The following is a 25,009-nucleotide window of genomic DNA, read 5'->3' on the forward strand; positions in this document are numbered from 1 at the left end:
ATGGTAGGAAAAGGAGTTAGTGGTACGAACTCTTCAGTTTAAAGCCTGATGCTTTTTTTGCCCTTTTTCAGGAAAAACATTTCAAAGTAAATCTGTGTTAAACTTTTGTGGGTTATTTTCCCGATTGGAAAGAGTTGCGGAGTGTGTCAGGAAGTACTGTGATCTGCAGCCCAGGCACTATCAGCACATCTTAGCAGATCATCAATACATGTATTTTTGCTCAAATATAAATGTCTCAAAGTATAAGTGTTTAATTGATTTTATATTTTATGTTAGAGTACACATGTAAAGAAGTACACCCAAGGAGACGTCTATATTTTTATTTGCATATGAAAGACTTTAAAAATCAACTTAGGTGGTTTAATGTGTATAATTAGCGTGCATTTGAATATAGAAAAGAAGAAAATCCAGGAGATAATGTCAAAAAGGCTCACTAACAAAGATGTAGTATTCTCTTGGCAAAAGCTGATGAATGATTTGGCATGAATTCATCTTACGGTTGTGTTATTCTCTCTCCTACAAAGATGATATATCCCTTTCTAGCAGTTTGCATAGAATTGCAATTTGTTGTTGTTACAGACTGTAATGACCCTTGGGTATGCACCTGATTCCCCTCGCTAGAATTACTCACCATTTTTTTTCCCCGCTCTGTGTTTATATATGTGTAGCCATATAAAATTTCTGCACTTGCAAAAGATACAAAAAAAAACCACCCACAAAACCACCAACCAACCAAAAAAACCAAACCCCCCCAACTGTAAAACAAAAATATTAGCAAGATGTACTTCACAAGCACTGAGACTTTTCAAAACTAACTCTCTAATGCAAATAATAATATTTCTAACTTTTCAGACAGAGCTAAAATTAATAGACATTGGAATCACACTGCTCATACATTTATCAATAATCTTTACATGTAACTCAACATTAGAGCATGAAGCTTCTGCTCCTTTAATATTTTCACAGTGAATTCAAAAAAGCCTACCTACTCATGACAGCATCTTTCTTGATATGCTGCATTTTTCTCTACCATTATGATTGAATCTCCTATTTATCCTTTTTGAAACTTGAAAACGTGCTTACCTTTAACAGACCGTATAAATATATTAATTTAAAACATCGTGGTTTAGACCCTTGCTGTATTGAAAACGTTCACTCATATCCCAGTTTGCTGTATTCATAGCCAAGTATTTGATCTCCCAAATGCTTTCATTAGTTCAACGTAATGTGTGACTATTACCTTTTGTTATACTAGGGTATCACTTGTATTAAGATAGTTATAAAAAAAACTTCAAACCGTTCTGGTTCAAAAATGTAGGTCAGCAGCAGCTTTCCATTTGGAGCAAGAGTTACTCAGATTATATATTTTGGGGTTTGTGTTACTACATGAGTGTCTTGTGCATACTGGAAATTATATTGTTTGGGGAAACAATTATGAGACTGAAAATGTCTCTCGCTCTTTGATCATCTCTTGTTGAACTGCAAATAAGTACACAGAACATATTGAAAACGGCCCTATATATAAAAGCATCATCAGTGCAAATGACCGTTAGAATTTGGAGACAGCTGGACAATGTGGACAACTGCAAAGATGCTACCGCTGCAGAATTTTAGGTTAAATTTTATAACCGTCTGCACATACAATATAAATCTTCAGGGGGCGGGTGGCTGCGGGGGGGGGGAATCCAAAACAAGTCTGATTTCTCCATCACATGAGCAAACGTGTCCCTGCCCTCGGAACACGAGGCGGCTGCTGAGCACGGCACACGGGGCTGGGGGGCAGCGTGCGGCTCCCGAAAGTTTGACCGATCCATCTGCTCCGGCACAGCTGGAGCGCATGGCGGCCCCTCGCCTCCCTCCCGCCGAACCGGCCCGTGCGGGGCAGCGCCGCCGGCGGCACCCTCGGCCCCGCAGCACCGGGGACAGTCCCGCTCCCCGCCCCGCCCCAGCGGCGTTCGGCGGCCCGGAGCGCCCGTCGGGGCCCGCTTCGACCCCTCGCTCGGAGCAGCCCCTGCGGGTTCGGTGCTCCGCGCAGGCCGCGACCCCCGGCGCGCACACGGGCGGGACCCCGCTGGGAGCGGGGGGACCCGCGGGGGCCGCGCCCCCCATCCCGCCGCGCTGCCGGGAGAGCAGGGAGGGGAGCGGGAGCCCGAGCAAGTCCAGCGTGGAGTCCAGTCCGCGTTTTGCGGGTGCGCGGGAGCGATCGGGGCGGAGGGGGCGATGGCTGCCGGCGCTGGCTCGCTCGCTCGCTCATGCCATGCTGGGCCAGCGCGGCTCCGGCAGACGTGTGTTTACCCATATCCGGGTTAGGGAGGAAAGGAGGAGAAAAAAAAAGTTTCATTTAAACCTGAACAAAAAAACTTTCAACGTGAAATCACACAGCGGGAACGGGCACGGACCGTAAGGCGTTCTTACCATTTCTAACCTCAACCACGGACTCGGGGAGGGAAATCGCTGTAACTCGGTGCGTGCGGAGCGGTCCGCAGGGGATACTCTGGGATCAGTCAAGTCCCTGCCCCGGTCGCTTCTCCTTCTGCCCCTCTCCTCTCCTTCCCCCCACCCCTCTGCTCGCCCCCCATTTTTCAGGGTGGGAGTCGATTTTTTTTTTGTTTTGTTTAGTTTTTCAATCTTGGGGGTTTTTTTTAAATTTTATTTTTTTGTAGTTACTATTATCAGCACCAATTTCTCCGGACTCGCAATGTTGCGATGATCATGGCCGCGCAAGTCGCAGCGGCTCCGGCGAGTGCGAACAACAGCAAGGGCAAAGCCCCGAGCCTGCCGGGCGGCCTGGGCCCAGAGCGAGGCCCGGGGGGGGCCGGGGCTCCCGGGCCGGGCCCCGCACTGGGGGTCGGCGAGGGGAGTCCGGCCGGAGGCAACAGCGTGAATAATTTAGATCACCATCTCCACCACCACCACCGCAGCGAGCCGCCGAACATGGCCAATAACGCGGCTCCCGCCGCTGCCGCCGGTAACAACAACAACAACAACGCCAGCGGCGGCGGCGGCGGCGGCTCCTCCTCGGAGCCGGCTCTGAAGGAAGGTGGAAGCTCCTCGGAGTTATCTTCATCTTCTTCGTCTTCTTCCTCCTCCTCCTCCTCCTCCTCCAACCCGGGCTCGGCTATGGAGACGGGGCTGCTCCCCAACCACAAGCTGAAGAGCGTCGGAGGCGATCACCCCGCCGCGCCGCCCCACCACCACCATGCCCACCACCCGCATCACCATGCCCACCACCACCATGCCCACCACCCGCACCACCACCACCATGCACTACAGCAGCAGCTAAATCAATTCCCGCCGCCGCCGCCGCAGCAGCCGCCGCCTCAGCACCATCCCGTGCAGAATAACAACAGCAGCCTCGGCGGCGGCGGCGGCGGCGGCAGCGGCAGCAACAACAACGGCGGTGGCGGTGGCGGCGCTGCTCAGCCCAGTGCAGACATGGAGCAGCAGCAACATGGAGGAAAAGACAGTGTTTTGGGCGCTCAGGCCGAGCCCCCCCAGCAGCCGCAGCAAATGCTGAATAAAGGCGCCGACGAGGAGGAGATGCCCGGCAAGATGGGCGAGCCCATCGGCGGCCGCTACGACCACCCCGGCTTGGGACCCCTGGGCGGACAGCAGCAGCCCCAGCAGCCGCCCCCGAGCGCTGGGAGCGGCGGCGGCGGCCTCGGCGGCGGCGGCGGGAGCGGGGGAGGCGGCGGCGGCCCCTCCGCGGTGGGTGTCTCGGAGTTCAATAGCTATTATGGCAACCCTGCCCCTGCCCCTGCCAGCAGCGCTACGGCGAGCCGCGCCGGGCCTTGCTTTGATCAACATGGCGGACAACAAAGCCCCGGGATGGGGATAATGCACCCCACGGCGGCCCCCAACAGCATGGACCCCCTGCAGAACTCCCACGAAGGGTACCCCAACAGCCAGTACAACCACTACCCGGGCTACGGCCGCGGCCCCAGCGGCGGCGGCGGCGCGGGCGGCGGCGGCGGCGCGGGAGCCGTGGCGGCGGCGGCGGCGGCCGCCGGGGCAGGCGGCGGCGGCTACGGGGGCTCCGCGGCGGGCTACGGGGTGCTGAGCTCCCCGAGGCAGCCCGGCGGCGGCATGATGATGGGCCCCGGCGGCGGAGCCGGCCTCGGCAAGGCTGGTGCCGGCACGGCGGCCGGCGGATTTGCGCGGTTCTCCGGGCAGAACCAGCACCCGTCCGGGGCCACCCCTACCTTGAACCAGCTGCTCACGTCCCCCAGCCCCATGATGCGGAGCTACGGCAGCAGCTACCCCGACTACAGCAGCCCCAGCGCCCCGCCGCAGCCCCAGCCCCAGGCAGCGGCGGCCGCCCCGGGAAGCCAGCAGGCAGCGGCGGGCATGGGCATGGGCAAGGACATGGGCGCCCAGTACGGAGCGGCGAACCCGGCCTGGGCAGCGGCTCAACAAAGGAACCACCCGGCGATGAGCCCCGGGAACACCGGGCAGGCCATCAGCAGGACCCAGGTAACTCCCCGCGCTCGCTTAATGACGGCTCGTGCCTCCGTGTCGCTCGTGTCGGGCTCTTAGTTTCTTTGTAATTCACTTTTTTTCTTCCCCCCCCCCGCCCCTTTTTTGTCTTTTATTTTTTTTTCTCTTCCCCCCCACCCCCATTCTCTTCTGGGCCAGTTTTGCCCCTCGCTACCTCCGTAGCGAGGGTGAGCCGTGCACAATGCACGGCCCTGTTGGGGCTGGAGGCACCGGAGTGTGGCTTTCGCTGCCGAAATTAGGTTGTTCTCAGACCCAATTAATATTTTCCCCCACCACTTTAAAAAGCGTCGGAGATACGCAGGGCCCGGAGGACAAACAGCTCGGGACGGACGGGGGCGGGGGTTGGATTTTGTAACCGGAGTGCCGGACCCGGGGGGCTCCCGGGGGATAACGTCCATTATCTTTCACGGGGCCTTTTTTTCTTCTCTCTTTAACCCGTTGCTTTTTTTTTTTTTTTTTTTTCTTTTTTTTTTTTTTTTTTTTTTAATCCCCGAGCAGAACGAGTTGCGCCGTTGCGCGCTCTCAGCAAATTAGTTTGTCACTGATTGGAGTTACCGCAGTGAAATCCACGTAACGCGGCCGCGTTCCTTTCCCTGTGGGAAGAGCGCGCGCGCGCGCGTGTGTGCGCGCCTGTGCGCCCGGTCCGCGCGGGTCGTCCCGGCCCGGTGACCTGCGGGGGACTCGCCCGCCTGTAGGAGCGTGCACGGGTGCGCGGGCGCGTAATTGCCTTTCACTTCCAAACACACGCAGAAATAAAAAAAAAAAAAAAAAAGAAAAAAGGAGAAAGAAAAAAAAAAAAAAAGAGGGAAAAGTCCTTGGCGTCAGCGAAGGGGCGCGGGCACCGGGGCAGGCCGCCGTCCCCGCTCCCTCCCGCACTCCTGTGCCCCAGCCCCGGTAACTCCGGCGATCGATCGATGGATGGATCCGATCGATAGGCAGGCGCGATGATCGCGGGGCGGCGGGTGCGGCGCAGCGCCTTTCCGGGGCGGCGCGGCGCGGCGCGGCAGGAATGCCGGCTGCCGGGCGCGACCCTTGGAGGAGCGTCCGGATCTCCTCCGCCCGCCAGGTTGGGAATTTGAATTGTGGAGGTAAACTGGCTGCAACCGTCTCCCGACAGCTGCCTCCGAGTTGACATCTAATCTGCCATCTGATTGGCTCCGCGCGCGCCATTGGGCACCTCGCGCCGCTGATGTAAATAGAGGCGCTGGAGCGGCGCAGGCACAGAGCCCCCGCCGCCAGCACCGCCGGCACCGGGGGGCACCGGGGCACCGCCGCCAGCGCCGCGCGGGCACCGCCCCCCACCCCCCAGCCTGCCCGCGCCGCCGGCCTCTCCTGGGCTCCCATTGATTTGTTTATCTACTTATCTATATTTACTTGCTTCTTTTAGATTTTTAATTCCGCGCTAATTAGGGGCGGTAGGGAAAGTGCCTCGTAATAACTGTGCTTTTGGACGAGGGTTCGGGTTTTCGGGTTGCGCTCGCGCCTTCTTTAAGAAAAAAAAAACAAAACAAAAAACCCTGACAAACCTAAAGATTTTGTAATGTTGCAGATTACGGATGTTATTCAAGGGATCGGATTTTTATTAAAAAAAAGAAACCAAATACTAGTTTCGTTGCGTTTCTGTTAGCTCGATGCCTATCCTGTGCATGCCTCTTATAAAGATCGTGTTTGCATGTGAGCTGCTGTAGGTGAGAAAATGCCGTGTATTGTACAAAGAAGGGAAGAAGGAACCGCTCTGCCAGAGATTGTGTTTGTTTCAGCTCTGCAACAAATCCAGATATTCGGGAGAAAACCTGCTTTTGGGTTTGAATTGCGGTTAGAATACTTCAAGAAGCATCGGGAGTTGTTGATCTCATTATTTTTCTACACAAGTGTGAGATTAGGCTCGAATTCTCAGTAGGAAAGTGAATTGTGTTAAATGGAGTAGTGCATTAGATTTTTATGGGTTTCTTCTCCCTTCAACAAGATCTTTCTATTAAGAACTGTTAAATCTTTTAACAGCTTTTAACAGCAAGGTCTGACAGGAACAAATGCAGGTGTATGATTTTGGGGTCCTCCAACGGCTGGATCTTTCAATAAAGTAATGGATAGAATCTGGAAAAATCACCGCTTAATATTGCAAATGGTGTATTAATCCTGAAAAAAAATAGTAAGCCCTTAGATGGGCTATGTGTGTGTTTGTCTACTTCTGACAGACCATTCCTGTCATGTTTTTAGTTTTTATTCCATTTTCCTTTCTTTTTCTTCCAAGGAAATAAGATTTGTGTCTGTGTGTGTATGTGTTAATTTTTACCATTTTTTAAATTTGCAATGGTAAAAGGGTCACTGGAAGCCATAATGTAATGAGGCCTCGTATGCATAACCTTTCATAATTACTCTAAAAATATTTGCATCATCTCCTTTTAAACAGGTAGTTCAGAATTTGCGGCTTTAAAAGCTAGGAAAACCGTTGTCACACATCGTACATGCTAGTTCAGGGTGCTCTTTCTTCGTGGCAGAGATTGTTTAAAGTATTTTATTTTTATTGGAGGAGTGAGAATAAATTCATTTATGTCCTCAGTATGACCCTTAGAAATACTTCCTTATATTTATGGGTTTGCATCCTATCATCCTATCTTACAGATTTCTTTTTTTCACCGTAAGGATTGGCATGCAGCTTAGAAAGAATAATAGTCTGGCAAGAGCACAATTTCTTTGATTGTTTTTTTAAATTATTTTTTCCTCAAAATAATTGTCATAAAGACAAGACATAATTGTTTTTTATATTATGATTTTTCCCTTTAACCAGTAAGAGATTGAGATAAAAATGTTTTTTAGGTTTTAAATTAATATTTTTTGATGTATAAAATGGGTTCTGTCAAAAAGTAGTTACCATTAGCTTGCAGAACACAATTGGTTTTGTACACTGTTATTTATTTTTAATTCCCACATGTCAATTTCTCTGTAAGTAGAGAAATTGATTGCTCTTTGAAAAAGAAAACCGGAATATTTAGTCCAGCCTCTGAACAGAAGGCTTCTCTTCATTTTTCTAATAATCATCTGTGTGTGTGCTCTCGATATGTGTATACACACATTAGAATATGCTCACTTGTCATGTGTCTTTGTAAAGCAGATGTTGATTGGCCCCTAAGCCTATAAGGAACTATTGTCCTGTGAACAGAGAAAAAGGACCGACAGTAGGTTACAACATCTGAGATGCTTGTTCAGGAAAGTCTTGCCTCGGCATGGGTAATTTTTGTAATAAGAAAAACTGTGGCATCCTACTATGAACTAAGTTCTGTATTTGTCCAGCCTATTGAATTATTTAAGAAAATTTTGCTTCCATTTAATTTAATCACCTTACCTAACAGAGAGATGTGATGGAAGCTTGCAGTAGAGGCTTCCTGCTTCGGAAGAAACACACATTTTCGAAGCAGATGCATGTTGCGCACACAGATACATTGATTTCATGGTGGGGGACTTGTATGATGCTGGTACAGTACCTTGTCATTCAGGTCTTTTGATTATTGATTAATTAATCCTTGACAGCATACAGATATTTAGAGTCCTAAGTCTCCTTTTATTCTTCACTTCTGATTTGCACTGCAGCAGTTTAACACATTAGCTAGCCTCTCAGTGTGCACTTTATACACGTCTTTCTCCTTTGTGCACGTGTGTATGTTTTACATACACCTACACAAAAGGAGAGAACCTGGGTCTTTTCAGGAGTACCTGTATGAGATACAGAGGAAGTGTTAGAAAAAAATATGTCGAGCTGCTCTGAGTTTGTGTATGTATTGTTTGTTTTGTTGCAGAGAAACTCTGAATATGCCTGATTCTGCAGCTCTTTTTATGCCAAATAGATTGCCTGTATTGACAGTTCTGGCTAAGCCAAGGCTGCAGAATCATGTCCTGTGCCTGAAGGCCATTAAACAGCTGTTAGTGTGGTGAATAGATTCTTGATGTCTCAATGGGAGAATAAAATATATTTTTCCCTATGCAGTTTCAAATAAACAGTTTAGTATTCACATAGCTTCTATTTAGAAGTAGCAAATAGCAATATTCACAGTTAGTAGCATCTATATATATATTACGACCATATATTTGACACTTTGTGGTTTGGTGTTCAGTTATTGGTTTCTGTAGTAGCGCTTATGCCTACACATGGAACAGCAGAACCCTGTGTACGAGATACAATGAAGAAAGAGAGATGCAAACCTGCCTACTCTGTTACTGCTTCCATAATGTAAGGATTCTTCTACTAAGCAGTCGATTACTGTCATTTTGGCATTCTGATCTGAATTTCGGGGCACAAAAACTAAGGCATTTAATCCATTGCTAAATTTTCTAGTTACATACGTAAAATAATGTTTTTGGAATTACTAAGCATGATCTGTTAGGTGATGCTTGTTCATTCTGAAATATTATCTTAGTTAAAACTAGATTAAATTCGTGCAATGAAAACAAGTTTGATTAGCTACTGATAGATTTTTGTTACTTTTATTCCTCAAGTATTTTGTTATAGGTATTTTGACATTCTAATTGTTAATGTGAGAATGGCATAGTTTATTTATTCTTTGGTCCCTGAGATTGTACCTGTGCCCTATACCAGTTACATCTTTTAGTACTTCTTCAAAATGTGCCGTTTATCAGGAGGCTTTGAAGATTCTCTGTGGATATGTAAAACAGTGTTGCCACACTCACTGTGCATGCATGCTCAAGGCTGCAGAATTTCAGTAGCATGTGTTTGTGGTAGGCTAACTTACTAGAATATATTTTAGAATTGTGATTATTAAGGTACTTGGGAAAAAACTTTTTTCTTTCAATTTTGGGGCTATTTACATAGTGTTAAATATATGTTTTGGTACGATTGAATGAGGACTTTAATTAAACTTAAATTAAAAGTATACCTTAGTGGTTTTCAAATTTGTTTTGAAAACTAGTAAAAGTGCTGCTTAGCGGTGTTGTTTTTGTATTGCTTGGTGCTTATAGAAGCAAATAAATGTGATGCACAAAAATCTTGTGGAGCTAATCATCCTAGAGTAAAATTTATTTTAAGGAAGTCTTACCTGTTAAAAAATTTAAAAATATTTTTTAGTAGACCTGAAGGATTTCTGTACATTACATGTATGTTTTGCCATTTAGATCATAGTATTACCCTTTTACTTTTTCTGTTCCCCAATGGTACCAGGCCAGACAGTTTCTGTTGTTGTACTTCCAGTTCTGAGAGTGTGGCATCCAGTGATCCACCAGGAATACGTCAGCTCCAAAAAAGCCAAACACATCCATGGTGGTGTTCCACTGCAGTTAAGGAATCCTCAGGGATGAATGTGTCTTAAAAAACCTATGTGAGGCTGTAAACAGTGGGGACAGTGGCTAATTTGTACGGAATTGATTTTGACTACCTTTATCTTCTCAGTAACAATATTCCAAGTACATTTGATCTTTACACTGTTTTTCTAGAGTGCCTTGGACTGCAGTAAAAAATTATTCTTCCTGTTGTACAGGGTGGGGAAACTAAGGCACATTACATCCACTTTGCTTCAGACAGGCACACCTGAGGGCGGGTGTTTTGGAAATAACTAGGGTCTTGGTGCCATAAACTCGAGCTTTTGAATAAATCCAGTCTTATTGTGTACACATTCTGTTGTGGGAGACCGTAAGCTTTACTGGAATCTATTCAGTGAATAAGAAGACAAATAACTGAGTGAAACAAGGGATTTGTCTGCTCTATCAGGACAGTCACCTTAAACTAAAGGCACCATAATTCAAAATTTCAGTATTCCTTGCAGTGTTTTATCATTACATACCCAATATCATCTATATAAAGATGCTTGATTTCTCATAGAAATTAAACTGAGGAAACTTGAGTTGAACAAGTGCCCAGGACCTTAACGAGTGTCATGGAACTTGTGTTTTGATGAGTATTCTGCACAGAGCACTGGTGTGTGTTGGGGCGGGGTGACTGCGGGGGTGCACGCACAGACTTCCTTACCACCAAGTCCGGTTGTTTTATCTGGCAGATACATTATCTTCAGTTTTGAAGTGAACGGATTTGATGCAGAAATCACAGTTGTTGTGTCTTACTTAGAGATTGCTTTTCACGTAGGAATTGTTCTTATTGCAAATACAAAGTACCTTTTATCAAACTTTGTATTCGCAATGTAGTATGCTTATGTTATCTGAAGGTGCCTGCAGTTGTTTTGGAAATTGGGAAACTTGAGATCATTGTCCTGAAGCTTTTATTAAAATGTTTTACCTATGTTTATTAAAACCAACGTGAAATCTGTGTAAAAGTTTTTGGCAGGCATGATTTGAAAGGGTGTTGATACATTGTGCATTTATATTCCATGTATAGTGGAAATGTTAGTTTCCTTATAAATTTAACAAGTTTATGGAGTGGCTGAATTTCTGAATGTGTAGTGGCCAATTTGTGGATATAAAACAGAGTTTGATGATTCTGCAGCATGTATAAGGAATTGCTTTCAGTACAGACCTATCAGTGTGCAATCTACGTTCCTATTACTTTTTGCATTTGAGTCATTGTGGGTTAGTAACTACATCAGAAGGACTAAGCATGTGTAGAAGTATGTAATCTATTTATTAGTTTTTCTCCAATTTTAAGAGCTGTTAATTAATCTTTTGCACCTAAACATGCACAATTGCCAAATGATGTCCTGCCTTTAAGAATTCACTGCTGTGCTCTGTCCTCGCCCTATGTTGTAGGCTTCTCAGATTTGAAAAGATACTGAATTCAGGTTTGTGATGTAGTAATTGTTTATGAAGACATCCATCTGAGTGATAGGCCCTCTGACACTTCCATCTGTAAAGCTGTGCCACTGATCTCCCCTGCCACCCACATCAGTCTCTTTCTGACCATTGGAGGGTGGGGAAAGAATATTCTTCTAATTTTTTTAACTTTTTTTATAAATTAAGGAAGTAGATATATATGGAATTTTAGTTTGTTGCTAAAAAAAGAATGAATATGAAAATGGGGAAAACCCTTCATGTATAAATTCCCTTTTTTTTTTTTTAAGGGGTAGTGTTAGTTGTGTTACTATTAGAGTCTTGCAAGCTTCTACTTCAATTTTTTATACTCATGTGGTTTTGGGGAGTGGTTTGGGTTTTTAATGTCTCTTTTGTTTTTTGTTTTGTTTGGTATTTGTTTTAGGTATCTACTTACTCAAAAAAGAAATTTTGTGTAGCAGGGCTTTCTCTTGGATGTAATTCTGCCAAGTTACTGAATCAATTTACTTGCCCTTTAAAGACCACGTGGCTAGGTTCACTGTGAAGTTCTGTTGTTGCAGCTACATAGTTAGATTCAGGGAATTAATTGCATCCTTGACTAATAGCTGTTGTGGCAAACCCCTTTGCATTTAGTTTACCATTGGGGTGGTAGCGTATCTTCACCACCAAAATAACAGCCTTTATAAGAAGCCTCTCTTGAAGGGTTTGCGGGTATGGCTATTGAGGTATTTTGCTGAGTTTCTCAGAAGGTGGATAGTTCCACAACAGGTTTTGGTCACCTTTTAAAAGGGCAAAGAGGTCTGTGTTGTGTGGCAAAGAGAGGGCTGGCCTGGCTGTAGCAGTCCCTGGTACAGCTGTCTTTCACAGAAGGACCTCAGGTTGGAGCATGGTTGTTCTTTCTTTGTTCGAGTAAAGAAAGGAAATCGGTTCGGAAAATCCCAAAAGGAGGGATCCTCTTTTAAAATATAATTGTAGTCATGTGTGCTGCTCCCTGTGTGGACATGGCTTAATTCACAGATTGATTGAAGTGGAATAGTGCCTTCTTTACACAGGCAGTGAATTCAGCCATGGAAAGTAAATTATGTGACTTCAGGAAAATGATATTAGTAGAGAATTGGTGCAGGAATTCTTGATATCTCTCAGCAGTCTGCATGACTTAAAGGTAGCTGGTTTCACTGACTGATACCTCAGTTTCCCCATGTTAAAATAAGGATAATATTTGCCTTGTTTAATCATTTGAGTTTGATGTGCAGTTTTAATTTTAATTACTGAGTAAGGCAGAATAAATAGGCAGCCTAAATATTTGTAACATGGGAAGGTATCCAGTCTGCAATGTGCCTTCCTCTGTTTGGATGGGATCAGAGACTTGGTGTTCCCAGCATTGATCGTGTTATTTGGTTAGCTTGTCAGACTTACTTGTTTGTAAGCAAGATACTGAAACATCAGCTCTGAAAATTTCTTTTGAAAGCACAAGGACAGGATTTGTAGTTCTTAAATTTTATTCTTTTAAAGTTAAAAATAAAGATAAGGAGGTTTGTTTTGACAGCATCAAAGGAATATGCTGGTTTGTTTGCAGCCTTTGATTTGGATGGAATGTATGGAGTTCTGTATTTTTTTTTTTGTTGTGTAGCAATTTATGTTGTGAATATCTTGGATTTTCTGTTTATATGAAACGTTAGTATTGATGTCTTATTTTCAGGCATGATTTATGGAAAATAATTGCGCTTTTGTGAATTTTTTTTTTAATTGATGTTCCTTATTTGATTGAAATTCCCAAGCAAAGAAAATTAATAAGCATGTTCTTCAGAGCTGTTGCTGTTTTAAGTTTATGGTTGGCCATAGAAGCTATTTAAAGGAATATATTTGGAAAAATAGAGGTAGGTACATTTGAGGCTGTTTTAGCTGCGTACCAGCAGTAGCAAAATGATTTTACGTGTCAGTTTTACTTATATCTGAAAGTTGTCCCTTCGTGTAGGCAGAAAGGTCGAGCTGTGTGCGGGAGGTGCCCTCTCGGTGCCGGGCCCGCGGTGGCCGTGGGCCGTGCCGGGTGTGTGGGTGCCGCTGGCTGTTTTGCCGCAGCGGTGCCTGACGGAGGCATTTCCCAGGCGGGATGCGGGCACGGGAAAGGCGGGGGGGCGGCGGGGTGCCGGGCCGGTGGCAGCGTTTGTGCAAGTTGCACACACGGAGCGAACTACTTCGCTTGTGTGGCGTCACATGATCAAAATATTTTCCCCTTTGCCGCTGCCAGAAGCTATCTATTGCTTTTCAACAGCCTCGCCGCTCGGGCAGCGGGCCAGGCGCTGCTCCCGGCCGCGGGATGCCCCGGCCCGCACCGGTGCGACCGGCGAGTGTGGGCACCGCGTTCGTGTCCAGCCGTGGCCCCTGGCGGCCCGGCTGCCTTGGGGAGAGGGGAGAAGCCTTGCTCTGCCTTCGCATCTGAGGAGCAGCACCGTGTGGAGTGTTTCTAGCATCTTAACTGACACCTCTTTTACATTTAAAAATTTTGCTAGCAAAGAGATACTGCATTTGTTTGTCTTGTATGTTACGTTTTGATTTACAATATATGTGTTTTTTTCTTTTAAATCCCGAAGCTAACGCACATCCCTTGTGATAGCCCCCCCACTTTCAGCCTGGCACAGAGCCGGTTTTCCTACTAACAAACTGTAGGAGCTACTAATTCAGCAACATTTCTGAGATTTTTAACTTTCTGCAGAATGCTCTTTTTGTTGTTGAACATGTGGTATGCAAATACAAATGGAAATAGTGCTATGGAGTATTTTGTTGTGGGTTTTTTTAAGTATTAAAAACACATTTTACTTTTCTAATAAACCCCATAACCAGACCTTTTAATGTTTTGATATAAATAGCAATTACACTAACTGAGATCCAACCACAACTAAAAAAAACCCATTTAAAATCATTCAGAAGAAAAGTTCCCAATTTAATTGAACTTTTCCTTTAAGGAGGAGGGACTGATGGGGCAGCAGTGTATGAAACAAAGTGTCTCACATTTCTTGACGTGATCAAGGTGTTGGAGTAGAGGCCAATATTCAAAGATTTTTCCAAGATTTAGCTAAAAGTCTAAAGGCTACTTTAGTCTAAGCTGTTGAGGGCTTTAGATGTGATTGCTGATGGCAATCAGAACATTTTCTGGATTAATTGAGACCCTTGAAAAGTTTTAGATTTAGGTACATGGACTGGTTGTTTCATATATTGGGACATTTAGGGATTTGGTTGTTCACAGGAAACTTGCTGAATGCAGCTGTTTGAACAAGCAGTGGAGAGGGATTCTCTGTCCCGGGAAGACTTGGCATAGCCGCACATTCCTCCTTTTAGTTCTTCAGCTTATTTCAATAATAATAGCAACAGTAACAATACACATTCTCATTAAGAGCAAGGTTGAGGAGGGCCTGAGTGAGCTGTTACTTTGTTGGAATGTGGTTGACAGAATGGTGGATGCAGTCTTCTACTTTTTCTGCAGATCCTAATGTTGTTACGTGTCAGCTCTGTTGTGTGGTGTGGTTGCTCAACACTCTTCCTCTGTATTTCCCCCTTCAGTGAGTGAAAGATTTATTTGTGGGTTATTTTAATCTGTTTCATTTATTTTCTTCCCAAAGTCATAGTACTTTGTTTTATCCAAATTTTTTGCTCCTTTGTCTTGTGATACTTCTTTTTCTTTCTTAAGATGTCTTTCTCACTTTCCAAGTCATGAGAGTGATGGGAAAGTCATCCTTACTGTCTTCTGCAATTTTAACAGTTGTATAAAGAGTGATTGGTGTGACTGTATAGTCACTGAGAAAATAGCTTTTGAGTGATCCAGGTACCCATCCATCTCTCTGACTAGTATTTGCTCCTCTGTCCTCCAAGTTGACAAAAGTTGTTGGGCAAAGAGTGGCAGCAGGGAAAGTGTCTTCACTATCCAGCTTCCTGTGCAGGCTCTCCTAGTGATTAGGGGTCAAGCTGCATTTAAGAAAAAGGGAAAAAAAAGCCACTAAAAAACCAACCAAGCAAGCCCCCAAATCCTGACAAGACTTGGCAGTATAACAGTAAAAACTGTGCAAGTAGTTATCTATGTGTGATGGTGCTGGTATTTTTGTTTCAGGTTCCTCTATTGCTGATCTTCTAAGCAATAGCAGACTTGAAGGAAGGAAACAAACAAAGGAGACAAAACCAAGCTGAAATGTAAATGTTGATGTGCATAATTTTTACCTGGCTGACAGGTGTGGTTAAAAAAAAATCTGTTGGCCCAAAATATATTTGAAAAGATGTCTACATGAAAATTCAAGTGTGGTGTTGCTGTACATGTGGAAAGTGTAGAAAAGACTGGAACTGAGGAGAGGAAACACTTGGCATATGATTGTCTATATGAAGTAGTGATGTGGTGTACTAGGTATGTTCTATACAATTTTATAGAACTTGATACTTCATTTCATAGATTTCCTTTCCTTTTAATTCTCAGAAGATTGGGGGTGCCAGCAATGGTTGTTTGTTATTCTGCAATGTCATATTTCATTTGAGGGGATCTATCTTACGAAGATGGTGAATGAAGCCTATTTCAAAAGTGAGTTAAGGTTCCATTGTTGTAGAAGAATAGCTTAGTAATTCAAGAAAGAACTGAGGCCAGTTTCTTCCTGTGTGATAGTTTCCAAATTCTGTTGCTTTGCCTCTAATTACACCTCGATGTTTATTTGCAACAATCTTGTTGCCTGGAAAAAGAATCCCACATTGTCTGATTTACCCTCTGTGTTTCTTTTCTCTACTCCTGCTTTTTAACATTCAGTTTAAATTCTTCATTTGCTTGTGGCTGATGTCTTCCTTGATGAGATGGAAGAAGAAAGTAGATGCTTTTTCTTAAAGGCTGCAGCTAGTCGTGGCATCATAATGGAAGGTTCAAATATTTATGATTTCTGATGACATTTTTACATTCTTGAAATTCTTGGTCTCGCATATGGTTGTCTGTCTTACTTGAGCAAATGATCTCAGCCTAGTAGAAGTAGAAGGAAATGCAATTTTCCTCTCAGAAGTGGGTTTACACATATATATATATATATATCCAAAAAGACAATGAACATGATGGGGTGGGTTTTTTCCCATTTTTTTTCCCCCAAATGTTTGATACTGAGCATTCAGTAACGTGTTTTGTTTGTCATTTTTAGATTAATACTTGGGAATAAGCAGCAAATATATTTTTAAATTGAGTTCAGTCTATGTACATCGATCAGAAGGTCCATGAGGGTATTCCTCAGAAAGACAGCTTTTTGTCCTTGGCTTTTGAGGATCACAGGCTGAAACAAAGAGCAAATTAACAGGAGAAAGTTTGTAACACATAAATGCACAGGAAAATAGGTGTTGATCCAAATGGACATCTGCTTTTTGTGTAGACACCAAGCCGGAATTTCTCTTGGGGGAAACTGAAGAAAACTTGAAAATCTAATTTGTTTATTTCTGCATTTTTCAGTAGCCTTTTGTTACACTCCTTGAGTACTCTTTCATCCAGTTTTGTGTTGCTAAAAGATCTTGCACCACTATAGAGTCTGATGGTTGTCTGAAGCTGATCTAAGACTTCACTTCTGCTGTTAAGACCAGTCCCCACCTTTTTATCAGCTCCCTGCTGCTTCCCTTGTGTCATAAGGTGAATCGCATCCCCTGGAAGATTTGTCTGAAAACTAATCCTGCCAAGTAAGACCTGTGAATGTTTAGCTTTCAGCCAGATCATTGAGCAGATCTGACTTGCAGCATAATCTTTGCAGCACAGAGGTAAAGCAAGGGAGAATATGGCCAGTTCGACAGAGGGCGGGCATCAGGCCATGACAGCCCCTTTGGTGGTGGTACAAGTGGTGGTTCTGTCAGCCTAAACTCCTCCTACTTTGCCTCTTGAGTGTAAAATTAGTCTATAAATAATGACAGGCAATTTCTTAACATTTGTCTGGAGCAGGAAGCCATTGTTATCCCTCTCTTAAGAGGAGAGAAGCTGAGGCAGAGAGTATTTTTTTTTTCCCCAAGGGTAATAATTATACAGAATGCATTGATTGCAGTGGCCAAATAAGCTGTGAGTATCTTCGAAAAATATGATATCAAGGGTGGAACTCATGTAACCATATGTACTGTAGGCATTTGTACCTGATCTTTTTGTGTATCTTTGGTGCAAAAAAATAGTCAGCTCTTCATGTGAATCATCTCATCCTAAAGTAGATGTGTAGTTCTGGTCTAGTGAATCATGCTCCTAAAGTTTCATGGTTTTCCCCTTGCTCTAAAGAAAGGCTAAGCTGATAAGCTCAGGTGTTGATGTCAAAGGGCAGGTGAAATTAATTCCTTCCACTATTTACAGTGTTTTCATAAAGGCAAATGATTCCAGACTTGTGTTGGAGTTCTGGACTAACTTAGCTTCCTCTTCTTGTCTTGCTATAACCTGTTGGAACTAATGGTTTTCATAGCCATTTCTGCTTAAATTCGATACATTTCTATTTTGTTGTCATTTGTACAATGCCTATTCAGAGATTTTTTTGCTGCTGCTTTTCTTTTGGTATGTCAAATTTTTGCATGTAAGAACTGTCAGTATTGTTTATTTTTTCCCAGCATATTTGCAGACATACTGGCATACTGGCAAATTTGAAAATACCAGGATGAATTTCCAGATCAGTTGACCTTCATGCTTAGGTATGCAATTTCCTCTGTACATAGATGCAAGCTTTTGATTTGGAAATAGGGCAGCAGTTTTGTTGTGTAGATGCTGCTTCACAGTCCACTGAAAACTCTTTACCCGCTGCTGGCACTTCAGCATGCAGAGAAGTGGGCACCTCTGGGAAGGAGCTTCCCTGCTGTGGTGATCCTCCTCACCCAGCACTGGTGCTTCCTGTGACTCCACATTCCCCCCACTGATTGCTCCAGGGGGCCTCTCTGTGGGGCATTGTGCAGAGTAGCAAACCCAGTGAGTGCTTTGGAGGGCTGAGGGGCTGTGCTGGGCATGGGGAGTTAGGAAGGGGCAGCCCTGCCAGGAGATCTCTGCCACCGAGAGGGACGGTGGTTGTGAGAGCAAATAAGGTTTGTTCTGAACACTGCGGGTGTGTTCCAAGGTGATGAAAGTGGTGTTGTGCTGAGGGATGAAATTGTTTAGGACAAAAGAAAACACAGGGATGCCTATCCTGCATAGAGCTCTTCTTGGCAGTATCGTGTTTTCAAAATGGTTAAAGAGGAAAAACCACAATTTGCTAAAGAGATTTACCCACGCATCCTGAAAAATGGGTACCATAATCCTTAATTATCTCTAGGCTCACTTAGCCTTTCTTAGTAAAGTATTTCAAATGCCCAAACTGAAGTAGTATTGTGATTAATAATTCCACTGGTATCTTTGTAGCAGGATGTCAGTGCTTTCCACTTTTTGGAGGCTGGCACAACCACATTTTTGTTTGCATCCTTTTTAAGGAATCTTTCTCACAAAGGGCGTCAGTTTATTTGGCTTAGGCTTAGGTTTCGGAGTTAGGTATCCTCTGAAAAGTTGCTTGTTTTCAAAAAATTCGGAGGAGTCTTTTGTAGTGTTAAAGTTTTTGTCTCTTTTTTGGTTCTCTCTTATAATTTGAGGTTCAGCTAGTGGCATGATTTTCAGATACACTATTTTCCCCCCAGTGTGTACAGGGGAAGGAGGAGGAGGAAGCACGGCTTCCTCAAGGTTGACTGAAATGTTTTAACTTCTATAGCAAATGAGGTGAGAATGAAATTGTCAGAAGGATAGAGACTAAATTATTGAAGCACTTGACTGTTTAAAGTGGCTGGGGATGTACTATAAAAGGTGCGAGTCTAACAGTCAAATGTGTAAACAGCATCTTATTCCTTCCTTGTACCTGATTTCTCACCACTTGCTTTATATGAGAGCCTAAATCAGTGTGGGAGATATTGCAGACTTCTCAAAGTGTTAGTTTACAATGCCTCCACCAGAAGAACAATCTATTACCATATAGAATAGTAGAGAGAAAAGCATTTTCAAGGAAGATTAATTGAAGTAATTCATCACTTTAAAATGAAGAAGGTGCATCAAACAAAAATAAAAGCTAAGTATTTTGCATGCTTCTATTGGAATTTGATAACCATTTGTTTTGCTAGAAAATATATGTGGACTGGGCATCTAGTTCTTGTCTACACAGTAAAACTATGTGCTATAATTATATGCTATAATTATACCAATATAACTCCCTATGGAGACACTCTTATACCAGAATAAGAGTTTTTATGGTTTATCTTACTCTGCTTCCAAACCACATAAGCTTAAGAGGGAGAGGGTACTCTTATGCTGGAGAAAGTTTCCACACTGAGATAGTTATATTGGTATAATTATGCATTTTTTTACTTCAGTGTAGACAAGTCCCTTGTGCCTTTTCAGCTTTGAACTTTAGTTAAGAATTTCTTGGCTGTGATAAGTGTCTAAGCATTTTTATAGTATATTTTTATAATGGGACTTGGGTATTTAAACCAATTACTTAGGCCAATTAACAGCTTCCTGGGTTGTGGATAACAATAGGATATAAAGAGGGATCAGAATTCATGTTCCTAGCTGCTTGGATATATCTGCATTTTCTCCCCCCCTGTGATTTTACCAGTATTTGGTGTACAGCACAACAGGTGGAATAGTGTGTGGCTGTCTAATGAGTTCTGTGTTGGACACTTTTTGTCTGCTGTTTCTCATTATTCCTTGAGTTTTGTTGTATTTGGCTCTAATTGCATGTATTTCCATGGATCACAGAAAGAAGCTTCCTTGATGAAGTTGAAAAAATTGCTTCCAAAAATGTTAATTGTTTGGAGAACTGCTGAAATTTATTGATCTTTACACAAGACAGGATCATAATTGACTTGCTAGGCATAAATTGTGCAAGGAGCAACTCAAATTGGATTCAGAGGAAGGGGAAGGTGCAGGAGCCCTGTTGGTGTGTAGTGTAGTCAGGAGAAGGGTGATGATGTGTAGAAGGTATGTTTGGTAGGGATGATGTCTCTTGCCTGCTTCAGTCACAGGTGGGTACCTAGAGGGAGGTATTCACATGGATTGTGCTTTGAAGTTGGCTGTTTTCTCGGTTCTCTTCTCCCCATATCTCCTTTGCTGCTTAGCACACAGCTCATCTCATCCTTACATTTACATCTCCCCAAAACCAGGAAGATGTAAACATTTTTTACAGTATTTTCACAGTTTCCGCAAATATCAACATAAATTACTTAGAAACAGTTTTTCTTACATATCTTTTTTTACTCCCTATGAAAAGATTGGTTTGAAAAACATACCTCTTTTTATTCCCTTAATTTTCTTTTATCAATGTATTTAGTATGTTTGTAGTGTTGTAATGTCCATATGGTCTAGTTTTGCTAGAAATTGAGGATTATGACTTGAAATGAAAAATTGCAGAAATGGGAGAAACCTTATAATAAAATAGAGGTGATGTAATAATCTCCAAATCATAGAAGAGCAGGGCTTGAAGTGACACTAACAGGTCATTTAATCTATCTGTCAGCTCTGAGACAGTATAAGGCAGGCCTAACATTCATGGCAGATGTTCATCTGTCCTGTAGTAGTAACAGACTGAGCAAAAAAGAATTATTTATGCTTACTCTTTCCCCTTCTCTCCCCAAAGCTTTGTGCAAGCTGAACTTTACATGGAATTGGTGTGAGAGGATATATGGATTCCTTCAGGATTATTTCAAGTTTCTGAGTTACTTCTGTTGTTGGGAAACTCCGTGTTTTCTGTCAAAATAGTCTAATGATGTTTGTGTATTTTTGAGTGTAATATCCCATTTTAATTTTATCTGGCTGTAAGTTGTTCAGGTGTATTTCTTCCTGAAATGATTATTTTTCTGTGTTGGCTTTGTAACCAGTGTCTCCTCTTCTTTAGCATTGAGCAGTTTGGTTTAAAAATGTGTAGCATTTCATTTTCATACTTTGACAGTATTTCTGGTGTGTAACCAGTTTCAGTTTTCCTTTTTTTATTCAATCTCTTTTTGCATGAAAGAGCTGAGCAGAAAAAAGAAAAACAACTGTGGGTAGGAGTGTAGAAGTGAGAAGGGGAAGAATGTGTTCAAGAAATGATAGTACTCAGCAGAAGAGCTGGGTTTAGCTGAAATGTCAGGTTAGATATGAAGTGAACAGTGTGGCCTTAAGTAAAGATTTATATTCTTTGAAGAATAAAGGGAACATATGTTTCAGAATTTTACGTGTGGTATCTGCAGCTCTTTAATCTAAACTGAAGGTTGCAAATGAATGTCAGATGAATAGCATCTTTCTAAAGGGAACAATACCTGAAATTGGAATTGCAGATACCTTGTTGCTAAAATGAGTCTTTGGGTTTGTTTGCTTCATTTTCCCTTTTGGTTATGTCAGTGAGAAACATCTGTCTTTGCTGCTAAATGACCTTTTCTGACTTGGCCAAGTGATTTTGACTGAGTGGACTGTCTTTGAGCCCTCAACAGCTGCAGGAAGGTGCTGATGTAAGTTGCCGCCTTGGAGAAGGTTTAGATGTAAATATACTCAAATAGCTGTTGCCCCCAGAAATAGCTTATTCAGACTTACAGAAAAGATTCCCTGTAGCTGTACTGCTTCAGTGTTTATAAAGGTAGTGATTCCCTTCTCTTTCCTTCTGATCTAATCTGATTGTTAATTTTACTTCTGTTCTAGATTTAGTAATTTTAGGAAGTTGGGAATACTCTGTTTTGGGTTGTGCCCAAAGGGGGCTCATTAATCCTGAAGATCCTCTCTAACAATAAAGAAGTTTCTTTGAAGTGTGTTTAGATAGCTGTGTTGGTGTTTTTGCGTGATGGCTGATGTGGGCTCTCTTAAGGACTGGGAAATAAGAGGTAGGCATAAAAGTGGAAAGAAGCCAAGAGTTTTCAGGCAGAGAGAATTTGAAAATATAATGGTTTCTGCTGTGGGAGAGGGAAGGCAGTTCTATGAATATGGCATTATCAGATTCCCTGTAAAATAAATTTTTTTTTTGGATGAGAAATACTGAAGAAGTGGATCATCTTTCCTGCTTTCATATTTCTCAGACCAGATATGTCTCACATGCTGATTTTTAATTTAATTTTAAATGATGTGATATTAAAAGAAAATTATGGTCATATATTGAAAACACATCTTCTTTCTATAGAAAGTGAAAGTTCTTGATAGTAGTTATACTAAAACTATGCCTTTAATTCTGAACATCCTACAATGATCTGTTGCAGAGGTGTTCATACCCATGGTTAATCCCACTTCTTTATTTCTGCACTTACCTAGATGTGTGTTATATGCATGTGTTTGAGCTGAGATGCTCTGGGATGTTCCATAGTCTGCCAGGATTTGTGGAAGAATTTGTCCCATTTGTTGTGATTGCAAGAAGAATAATGAAGACTTAGTGACTTCTGCCAGTTTTGAGAAATAGATGAAGGCTCTAAGATAAACCAGAATTTGACGTGGTTGAAACCCAGGTCTGATTTTTTTGACCCCGAGTGAGCCACAGTGAACTTTATATCAACATTGAGATGCAGTTTTTGGAGGTCATTTCTCTAGAATTCTTAGGAAGTCATTCCCAAATTTCTGCAAAGTTTTAAGCTTGTTTAAAACATGTAGGAATTAGAGCTGACAGTATTTTAAAATCAGCATAGCTTTTAAATTATAATAACAGAAAGTTATTTTGCTTTCACAATGTTTGTATACTACATATATGTTGATAGATTTTTTTTAATCATAGAAATTAAAAATTCAAGGATTAACAGATCCCTTAATACTTTGAGTTTTTGACTTGCTATGTTTGTTTCAGTACAGCTGCTACATGCTAAGCGCACCAGTAGTTTTAGAATTACTTGAAGGGGGTGTTACCACCACTACCTTCAAAGTGAAATTTACAACTCGTCTGGTTTTTGTCCTTTTAATTCTAAAATCTAGATGAAATGTAATCCCAGGAGTGTCGTTTTGCTGTTGCAATGTAGTCTTTTTCAGATGATACATGATTTAGTTGGAAACAAATTAGCAGTTATGAATGCCTAAAGAAAGCAATTTAATAAAGAAGATTTTTGTAAGACCTAATCAGAATTGTAAAATGATACTTGGGAATCAGTTACGTTATACAATAGAGTGGGTGTGACTTGTAGGCATGTGTGTGGATTCATGGTTTCTAGTCACATTGTTCTTTCAAGTGATACAAGGGCTTCAACCCTCAGTTTACTGTTTCTTCTAATTTATAACTTAACTATTAAAGGTTTTCAGTCAGTAATGAAAATTCCCACTCATAACTGTAATTTGTTCTGGCGATTAATTTCAATTTTTATTTTAGCTACTTACAAGCTGCCCCCTCCCCCATTTTCTAGTGCTTTAAATCACCTGTTGCTGGTGAATTTTTGTTTGCTTTGCTCCTGCCCAGGAAGTTAGTTCCATTCTGCTGACAGTGTCTGTGTTGATGAGAAAGGTCACTATAAATGAAAAATAATCACAGGCAGGTACTCACCAAGATTCTATTGCTCCAGCTCCACAATATGGGTGTATAGCTCCACATTCATTAGCTGTTTGCAGCAGACCCTTGGGCTGAGCTGATGCTGCTGTTGTGTGTCTAACTGGGACACTTTATTTTTGCCAGTGTGATACAGAGATCATTATGGAATGATGGTGAAAAAAGATGAATTGGTTTGTTTCCAGGTAACTTAAAATTTTGCACTATTGTGACCAAGTTTTTTCAGCCTCTACAGGAAGCAGTTTTAATATAGAAAATATGTTACAAGAGAAGTTTCTTGGCAGTTGAAGAAGTGACAGGGCTTCTGTTATAGAGCTAAGTTTGCATTCCAATTACCCTGACGCTAAATATATGCCTTTAGGAATTCTGCATAAATTGGCTCTAGCTAGGGGCTTTCCCCTGTTTTCTTATTTTAATTAAGACCATTTTTACCTATTTAAAAAAAAAAGAAAAAGTTAGGCTTGAAAAGAGAAGATGCTCAATTAATCAGTAAGCTACCCGCTGTGAAGCTAGAAACCAACAAATACAGAAAATCAGTGCTTTGCACTGCTTTTTAGTGTCCCAGTCTGCTATCTTGTCTTGTAAGTAGGGTGACTGATTCTCATTTTTCTGAACCCTTGGTGGTGTGGCAGAAGGAGATAGCTTAAAACTTTGGCAAATATTTCTCAGTATGGACAGAACTTTCTGAACCTCCCTTTGTTGAAATTTCATGTTATGGCTATGGAAAAGGAAAACAGCTAATTGTTTTTGCTTGCCTGGTGGAGTTTTCCATACTTTTACTCTCTTATGCATCTTTATTTCAGTAATCTATCAATTTTGTCAATGATACTTGTTTTGGTGTGCCCCTGTCCATGTCTCACCTCCTCCCCAATTTTATTCATCATGAACTCAGACACCTGCAAAAAGGGAAGAAAATTGCATAAAGCCACTCAAGTGGCAGAGCACTTTGCAGAGAAGAATGGAAGATAATATTTGACAGTAGTTCGGGATGAGAGTAAGAACTGGGGGGTAGGCAGAGGAAAAGGCTTGTGTTGTCTAAAATATCTGCTAGGTTCTAATGTTACCTGGACTGTGATTTATTCTGGAATTGCTCTGGTGAGGTCAATTACAAATACCAGCAGTAAGTATAATTCAGTTTTTGAAGAGTTGTCATTTGCTTTTTTTTTGGTAATAGTGTAATCTCAGAACATGGTCTAGAAATTTTACATTTGCTTCATTCATGAACACTTGATGAAATCTAGTGTATAAGGCTGAATTTGAGCAGTTCGGGGGCTTATTTTTGAGCTTATCTTAGAAATAGGTGATTTTTTTCAAAGGCATTAATACCA

The 25,009-nt window shown here is 42.4% G+C and overlaps 1 protein-coding gene across 5 annotated transcripts in view; it reads left to right on the forward strand.

Annotated features, from left to right (window-relative positions):
* Positions 1–2,530: 2,530 nt before the first annotated feature.
* ARID1B (AT-rich interaction domain 1B) overlaps positions 2,531–25,009 on the forward strand; it is a 325,125-nt gene continuing 302,646 nt past the window's right edge. For 2 of the 5 annotated variants that reach the window (XM_077175417.1, XM_077175418.1), the window contains exon 1: positions 2,535–4,473. In XM_077175417.1, the coding sequence (XP_077031532.1) occupies positions 2,707–4,473 (1,767 nt within the window). In that variant the 5' untranslated portion in view covers positions 2,535–2,706. Of the gene's footprint in view, positions 4,474–25,009 lie in introns of all 5 variants that reach the window. The other 3 variants (XM_077175420.1, XM_077175419.1, XM_054629287.2) reach the window with 3 other exon arrangements.

The sequence above is a fragment of the Agelaius phoeniceus genome, chromosome 3 (genome assembly GCF_051311805.1).
Source record: "Agelaius phoeniceus isolate bAgePho1 chromosome 3, bAgePho1.hap1, whole genome shotgun sequence".
NCBI lineage: Eukaryota > Metazoa > Chordata > Aves > Passeriformes > Icteridae > Agelaius > Agelaius phoeniceus.